Source organism: Temnothorax nylanderi, unplaced genomic scaffold (genome assembly GCF_030848795.1).
Source record: "Temnothorax nylanderi isolate EJ_2023f unplaced genomic scaffold, tnyl_v1.0 TNYL_tig0647_pilon, whole genome shotgun sequence".
Lineage (NCBI taxonomy): Eukaryota > Metazoa > Arthropoda > Insecta > Hymenoptera > Formicidae > Temnothorax > Temnothorax nylanderi.
The window spans coordinates 81151-90760 of record NW_027249709.1 but is presented as its reverse complement, the minus strand read 5'-3'; the positions used below and the strand labels follow the sequence as shown (position 1 = coordinate 90760).

Below are 9610 nucleotides of genomic sequence, written 5' to 3'. Positions count from 1 at the left end.
AGAGGAGGGAGAGGGAGGGAAGAGGGAGGGAGATGGGAGGAGAGGGAGAGGAGAGGGAGAGGAGAGGGAGAGAGAGGGAGAGGAGAGGGAGAGAGAGAGAGGGAGAGAGAGAGGGAGGAGAGAGAGAGGGAGAGAGAGAGAGGAGAGGAGGGAGAGGGAGGGAGAGGAGAGGGAGAGGGAGGAGGGAGAGAGGGAGAGGGAGAGGGAGAGGGAGGAGAGGGAGAGGAGAGATGGAGAGGGAGAGGGAGAGGGAGAGAGAGAGAGAGGAGGAGAGAGAGAGGAGAGAGAGAGAGAGGGAGAGAGAGAGGGAGAGGAGAGAGAGAGAGAGAGGAGAGAGAGAGGGAGAGAGAGAGAGAGAGAGAGAGAGAGAGAGAGAGAGAGAGAGAGAGAGAGAGAGAGAGAGAGAGAGAGAGAGAGAGAGAGAGAGAGAGAGAGAGAGAGAGATTGAGCTTTATTAGCCTTCTCGGCTATTTTTTACATAATTCCTTAAATTAATTCCTCTACATGAGGTACAATATATTCTCTTAACCTACGTTTGAATGGTTCAATTCTTTCGCATTGCTTAATTTCTATCGGTAGGGCGTTATACATATTCAAACCTTCATAAAATAGACTTTTCTGTGCGCTTCTCGTCCTGCGATATTGAATTCTAATATTCTCAGCCTGCCTCGTTTGACGTCCACTCACAACTCCTACTATTTCTATCCTATTACTTAAATGTTTTGGCATTATGCCTCTTACTATCTTAAAAATAAAAATACATACATTGTACATTAGCCTCTGTCTTACATTCATAAACTTAAGGGTTTGCAGCATCAATTCTACCTTTGTATATCGCGAGCATTGCAGTATGACTCTCATGGCACGGTTTTGTGCCACTTGCAGTCGATTCAGTTGCGTTTCACCCATGCCTACTAACATCGTTGCGCAATATTCAAAGTGAGGCGCTATGATAGACTTATACACAGTACATCGAGTGTACATTGATATATCATTTCCTATTCTATTTAGAAAACTCACTTTTTTCCCTATTTTCTTTAACATATAATCACAGTGATTCTCCCAACGGAGTTTACTATCGATCATTACACCCAGATGTTTCGTTATTTCAACACGCTCAATTATAGTTTCATCCAAACTTTTTACTATTATGTCTGTTTTTATTTCTTTCCTTATACTTCTAACTATCATATATTTGGTCTTATCTGCATTCATTTTTAACATATTCACATTCATCCATTCTTCAAGTATACCGAGCACCATATTTAGTTTTATTTCTAATTCCTCACAACTTTCACCTGTTACACTTGCGGTCGTGTCATCTGCAAATAATCTAAATATACTTCCCTCCGGACAGACTTTAACTATATCATTTATATACAAAATAAACAATAGAGGTCCTAATACGGATCCCTGTGGCACGCCATATACTGTCTCAATTATTGTAGAACATATATCATTGAATCTAACTTGCTGCTTTCTATTACTTAAATACGATATTATCCATTCCAATACCACTCTTCTTATTCCATACTGATATAATTTTTCCACTAATCTTACCTTATCTATTGTCTCAAACGCTCTCCTGAGATCCAGGAATAACACCCCCACCATTTTTTTCTCCTCAATTATCAACTTCCATTCCTCGATAAAACTTTGAATTGCTGTCTCACACGACTGCTGTTTTCTAAATCCCGATTGGTATTCGGTTATTATTTCATTGTCTTCTAGAAATTTTTCCAACTGTTTTTTTACAACTAACTCTAATACTTTTTCATATATCGGTAACATATTAATCGGTCTATACTCGCTCGCTTTTTTTGGTTTGTTTACCTTTGGTATCGGTATTATCGTGGATGTTTTCCATCCTTCTGGAAATTTACCTGTCCTAAGCGAATCATTTATTACCCCTACAAACTCATCTTTTATCACAGGTAGCACCATTTTCAGTATATTACTATTTATCCCTTCCTCTGTTCCGTTCTTTCGTGGTAGTTCCCTAACAATTTGTTCCAGGTCTCTTGCGCTAATTGGCTCAAAATTTTCCATAATCCCCTTATTCTCAATTACATAAATAGGTCTCCTACCTGTGCCTTTTATCCCCTTATTACTAATAGATTGCACAATGTTACTAATACTTTTTACATAATATGTATTAAAATTATCAGCTATATTGCATTCTTCCATGTCTTCTAATATTTCAAAATCTACATTATCGATGTTCTCTGAACCCCTTTGCTCACCCTTAATTAATTCTTTCAAAGTTTTCCACATCTTTGTAGGATCCCTCCTATTGTTATCTACCATATTCTCATAATATTCCTTCTTTTTTGCCCTGATAAGTTTTACTACTGCATTTCTTTCATTCTTGAAATATTCCCAGTCCTGCTCCTTACCTGTGCTTATTGCTCTACTGTGAGCCTCATCCCTTCTATCTGCTGCCATTCTAATTTCATCTGAATACCACTTTTTCCCTTCCCATACTTTCGGAATCTTGAACTTTTTCTTAGGTGCTACAGTATCCAATACACTTACTATACTATTAACAAATCTCTCCGCCCTTACACTTATATCCAGCCCTTGACCTTGCTCAGTTCTTTCTTCCATTATTCTAAGAAATTCATCTACATTAAATTTACTATAGTCCCTGCCTCTAAATTCTTTATATTTATTTCCCTTTTTATTCATATTAAATTCTACTTTTAGCCATGCATGGTCCGCTATTTTAGGTTTCTCATTCACTTGTACCTTTATTTCCTTATTCAAAAAAATTAATTAGAGAGAGAGAGAGAGAGAGAGAGAGAGAGAGTATTTGCGTGTCTTACTACATATGTCCTCCGGGGCGAAGCCCGGGTAACCAGCTAGTTAGAAATAATTTAGACAGAGGCTAGAAGTCATACAGGTTAGTTGTTACAAACTTTCGATGACTTTTTGACTCAGAACAAATCATAACTTGATCCTCTGATTAAACTCACTCACTCTTCGGCTTTTTCTAATAAGGGGGACAGTTAGAAAGAGATGAAGAGTGAGTTTCTTGTATTATACGTAAAAATTGATTTATAACAAATATGAAATTAACTTACACTAATTAACTGTCTCATTTTTTATTAAAATATAAATAAAAATTTTATTAAAAGTTGTAAACAATAATTATTTATAATGTAAATACAAATATCTTATTGTATTAATATTTAAATATTAATATTTAATTAGTTGCGTAATTTAATTTTTTATAAAAATTTCAGTAAAAGTTGTAACCAATAATTATTTATATTTATGTATATACCTTAACAGAAAACACATAATTTGCCTGTTTAAAGCTTGGGGCGATAAATGTGTGTCACAAATAATCACTTCCCATGTGCGAATGTCGGACTTCTGCCAGAGTTGTCCGCATGGCCCAGAAGTGGCACAACATTGGCTGCCAAGACTTGATGGGTGGTGCTGCCCCAGTACGGATAAACCGATAGATCAGTATTGTGCCAGTACCCCCATGCAACCATATTCTGTTCTGAGCCGAGTCTCGTCTCAGTACTGATCGTGTATAAGGCCAGAAAAGATATTGATCTACGGCCGAGAGTCGGCTCAGTACTGGGTATGTATTGGGTCGACTTAGAAAATTTTCGCTCGGGTGGCGCCGGAGGTAACAACCGCGCGAAAGCAACACGCCGCGATGGGAGTTTTCGCTAGAGCCCACGCCGGAGGTAACGACCGCGTTCATGCCGTCGTCGTCGCTCTCAGCGGTCAAGTCCCGATGGTCTCGATATTTCGCCTCCAGCGCCCGTAAGCAACCGTGCGTAAGACCGTGCGTCGCCGATCGCTCGGCCGGCCGGTTGGGTACTATAAAAGGTGCGGTGCGCTCGGCGAGCCGAGCGACACGAGCGATACGTACGGACGTGCAAACGCGTTTCGCTTGGTCCGTACAAATGTGTAAAACGTTTGTGCACAACGCATTCCATGGAATACGTACACGAAAGGGGCACATACGACGAAGTCGATGCGGGGAGCATCGTTTCCCGTTCGCTCGCGCTCGTAGTCGATCGCCACCGTCGTGTAACTTATACGAACACAGCATTGCCACGAGTATCGAAAGACCGAATTGGACTTGGAGAAATTCTCGCTCGAGCGGCGCCGGAGGTAACAACCGCGCGAAAGCAACACGCCGCAAGGGGATTTAGAAAGCTTTTTGCTCGAGCGGCGCCGGAAGTAACGACCGCGGCACGAAAGCAACACGCCGCAAGTATGATATGGCAATCAGTGTTATCCCCGTACTAGTACTCTGTGTCGGGCCAAAGTTGGCGCCAAGAGTTGGCCCAATACTGGCAATCAGTGTTGTCCCCGTACTAGTACTCTGTGTCGGGCCAAAGTTGGCGCCAAGACTGGGACCCGTGTTATCATTCCGACATTGCCCCAGTAATGACCCCGATCTTAGCTTGTACTGGCCCAGAATCGTCAGCCAGTACTGGTAACTCTGGCACCAGTACCAAGCCAGCACTGAGCCTTTATGAAATTCGCACATGGGTTCCTTTTAAAATAAAGCATAAACATCAAAATAAGCTTCAAATTTCGTGCATTATTTCTCAAATTTCGAGTATTATTTTGATATGATATAATATCGATGATTTCGACGTCAATTAGACTTAGATTCGATAGGTCATTTCTCACTGGGTTGAGTGGCATATATTTTTATGTATAATGTAGGTTGCCCCTATTGTGTTGGGTGTACGAAAGAGCTCGTTGCAAAAAGATTGTATGTAATATTTATAATACGATTTAAAAATTGGACGTGGTGAGTAAATTTATAATCCGAGCACTTTTTACAAATTGGACGTGGTGAGTAAATTTTAGTGACCTCTATTTTTAATTTGGAATTACTAATCCTAAATTATCTTAGGTAATAAGAAATATTATAGTCTTAGGTAATTTTTTCAAGAAATTAAGTATTAACTATTTAGTTTCATTGCAATTTGAAACATAGTGTACAAATAATGCCGCAAAAATCAAGAGAAAATTACTCTAATAACCGACAAAAGATAAAGAAACAGTTAAAAAAAAACGAGAGTAATTTTAAAAGGACCGCAAAGTCATCAACCGAAAGGTCTAGGGAATGTAGGAAGCGTCAAAAGTCCGCGCGCCAAGATGCGTTTCAAACAAGGTCGAGTGTTGATCCACAACCTTCCACTTCAAATGCACAAATTGAGCCTAAAGAGCAAGAACAGATGAAGATTGATGTCATCGATCCAAAATTACAAATTTCAATATCAGGCATGAAATACCAATGTACATCGTCCGATCCAAAATTACAAATTTCCATATCAGGCATGAAAAACCAATGTACATCGCCAGTTAAAAATCAACCAAAGTTCAAGAAACAGTTAAAGAAGAACGAGAGTAATTTTAAAAAAGCTGCAAAGTCATCAACCGAAAGATCTAGGGAATGTAGGAAGCGTAAAAAATCTGCGCGCCAGGATGAGTTTCAAACGAGGTCGAGTCTGGATCAACAACCTTCCACTTCAAATGCACAAATTGAGCCTACCTTTACAGCGCCGTTGCATTCTGAATCTAGACATGAACAAGATCAACAACAAGAAGAGTATATTAGGCCTGAGACGTATCGTCAAATTTATAACGAGGCAACTAAAGAATTTGAAAAATTGTTTCTGGAGAACGATTTCGGACATGTGTGTGATGTGTGTGACTGGATATGGTATAAACAAAGATTTATTTAAAGTCGAACAGAGACATATCTATATTCTAGAACAAGAGTTCTCCGAAGAGTGTGATCGTGTCAAAGACTTTCAAATATGTTCCTCGTGTAGACAATCAGTGTCACGTGATAAAATTCCTTTGCTGAGTAAATCGAATGGCTACAAATATCCAGACCATCCGCAAAATTTGCCGCCGTTGGATCCCATTACTGAACGTCTAATATCTCCATGACTTCCGTTTTTACAAATACGTCGTTTACGACACGAAACCGGTACCTACAAAATAATAGGACAGGTTATAAACGTTCCAGTCGAGGTCGAGAACATGGTTAAACAGTTACCTCGACAACTTGACGATGATTACACATTCAATGTTAATATCAAGAAACATGTTATACATAAATCATCGTATCTGAGTGGGCAAGTGAAGAAGCGAGTTGTAAAGGAATGGCTTAGTTACATGGTGACAACACCTTTATATAAACATTACAAAATCCATTATAATGAGCAAGATGTGAACAATATCGATGGACAGCGACCTAATACGAGTAGAGCGAGTGACAGCGATGTCAATGACCATGCATTAGAGAAGATCGACAATGACAATGATAATGAACTGTTGTTGGGACAACAACACACAATGCTTTGGAATGAAAGTAAATATTTAGACATTGCATCCGGTCAAAACAAACAGCCTTTGAGCGTTATTTACGATACGTATGCAGAAGAATTATCATTTCCCGCTATATACTACGGTCATCCAAGAATATTTAAAAAAAGGGGACCAGAGCTACACCTTTCAGCAAGGCCACTAGCGAGATTAGACGGAGGGACAGATGCGATGTGACTCCACAGCATATCCTTTATATGACTGCTAAGATCATGCGATTGAAAGTGAGCGAGGGACTTTATTCAACTTTCAAAGTTAACGCCACTGCAGAGAATATTACTCGACGCATGATAGAAGATAAAACCTGTTCATCGATGATTGCGTTGTAAAGAATCTCGCCTTTCTGAAGTCCATACCCAACTCGATGCAATATTAGAATACACGGAAGAAAGATTTGTTTGGTATGATTAAACAACTCGGCAAACCTACGATGTTTATGACCATAACCCGGGAAAAAATATTCATATCTGACAGTATATGAACATATATAAATGAGATATGAACATATATAAGTTTTACATGTCCATATATAGAGCATATATAATCATATATGGTTATCTATCGCCATATATGATCAGATCGTACATTATACATGACACAAGATCTGATCATATAAGTTCATATATGGTCAGACATATTATGTGTAGCCAGATATGACACTATACATAATCGTATCTGGCCTCACATGGTCCTATATAAAGAATGTTCGGCCATGTATTATCAGATATAATTATATGTGGCCATACATAACTGTATACGGCACTGTATATGATCATATATGACAAGACGCGATGCTGTATATGATTGTATATGTTCATATACGGGCGGAAATGATATGAAACATGATCAGATCTGTCTATATGTGACCAGATTGGGATATAATGATATAAAATGTCCGGGAAAAAATATTCATATCTGACAGTATATGAACAAATATAAATGAGATATGAACAGATATAAGTTTTACATCCCCATATATAGAGCATATATAATTATATATGGTTATCTATCGCCATATATGATCAGATCGTACATTATACATGACACAAGATCTGATCATATAAGTTCATATATGGTCAGACATATTATTATGTGTAGCCAGATATGACACTACCCGGGGAAAAAAACCTCTTATTTATTCATATTATAATTTATATTAGTTTATATTAGTAGATATATGATTATATATGATCATATAAGCCCGAGAAAAAATGATTAGATATAATCACATATGATTATATAAAATCGACATTAGATATAATTAGATATAAAAAATGGCCCGATCTAATTGTATATAATTATATATAATTATATATAACCACATATAATTATATAACCATATATGGTTATATATAATTGTATGTGGTTATATGTAATTATATACAATTATATCGGGCCATTTTTTATATCTAATTATATCTAATGTCGATTTTATATATAATCAAATGTGATTATATCTAACATAATAAATATTTTATATATATTAAAAAAGAATTTTGTTAACTTCGATTAAGGAATAAAGCATTGATAAATTTAGTGTATATTTTTTCAAAAGCTAGAATCAAAAGTGAAATGATTTACATATAACTTGGCGCTGCTTGGCGTGAGATACTGCCGTGTCTCTTAATATCATTCTTATACCATTGTTTGTCAAATTTTAAATACGAGAAATAAATCCTATCGGATGCCATCTATCGGATAATCCGAATTTAAGTTTATATATGGTTATATATAATCATATATAATCTACATGGATAAATGCTTAATTCTTATATATATACTTTATATATAAATTATATGAACTTATATATAATCATGTCAAAATGTATGTGAAACTTTTTATATAATATATATATTCGATAGGATTCGTTTCTCGTATTTAAAATTTGACGGACAGTGGTATAAAAACGGTATCAAGAGACACGGCACTGTCTCATGTCAAGCAGTGCCAAGTTGTAATATATGGAATAAATTATTTTACTTTTGATTCTATAGCCTTTGAAAAAATATACATCTTAATTTATCAATGCTTTATTATCAAAGTTAACAGTTCTTTTCCAATATATATTGACTATATATGGTCATATATGATTATATATGATTATATATAATCATATAGAGACAAAATTCATATATAATTGCATTATATATAATCATATATATTTATATATAATTATATATAATTTTTTTTCCCCGGGCAAGTTCCATACGCACACATGACCTGCAATATTATTTTATAATACTGAATTATATAATATTATGTAACGAATTTTTGAATTTAATATCTATAATATATATAAAAACGATTCAAATAAATTTTTAAATTTAGGATTAAATATCTGCAGCATATATGATGACTTGCGAATTTATATCTATACAGATATAGTGCTATATCTGGTTGTACATAGGACAAGATTAGTCACATTAATATATCTGGCTATATATGACTTCATATATAGTTGTATATAATGCTATCTAGTTATATGTAGGGTGCACTACTCATATATCATTATATATCATTATATCTGGCTTCACATACATTTATATACGATTAGATATGGTGCTATATCTGGTTGTACATAGGACAAGATTAGTCATATTAATATATCCGGCTATATATGACTGCATATATAGTTGTATATAATACTATATCTAGTTATATGTCGGGTGCAGTACTCACATATCAACATATCTGGCTTCACATACATTTATATACGATTAGATATGGTGCTATATCTGGTTGTATATAGCGCCAGATTAGTTATATTAATATATCTGGCAATATATGACTGCATATATAGTTGTATATAATACTATATCTAATTATATGTAGAGTGCACCACTCACATATCATTATATCTGGCTTCACATAAAATTATATACATTTATATACAAGTAGATATGGTGCTATATCTGGTTGTATATGGGACCACTGATTGCACATGTGGCCATGTATAATTAGATATGACCCCATATAAAAACATATATAATTATATATAATTATATATATACCAGATATAATTATATATGATTATATCTAATCATTTTTTCCCGGGAGAAATGGAAAATATAATCTTAAACAATATTATATGGCCATATATGAGAGTATATAATTATATATGGCCATATATAAGCATATATGATTATATATGATCAGATCAGAATATTGCATCTCAAAGTATCCGATAGATGGCATTCGATGTGATCTGTTTCTCGTATTTAAAATTTGACA

The 9610-nt window shown here is 35.7% G+C and overlaps 1 protein-coding gene across 1 annotated transcript; it reads right to left on the bottom strand.

The window, feature by feature from the left end:
- Window positions 1-1560: 1560 nt before the first annotated feature.
- Window positions 1561-3503, bottom strand: LOC139784593 (uncharacterized; the record flags this gene model as incomplete). The annotated part of the gene is made up of 3 exons (XM_071723779.1): window positions 3355-3503; window positions 1834-2611; window positions 1561-1743 (listed from the first exon to the last, which is right to left on the bottom strand). Coding segments are annotated over exons 1-3 (1110 nt in total), but the record flags the coding sequence as incomplete, so codon positions are not given.
- Between the last annotated feature and the right edge of the window lie 6107 nt (window positions 3504-9610).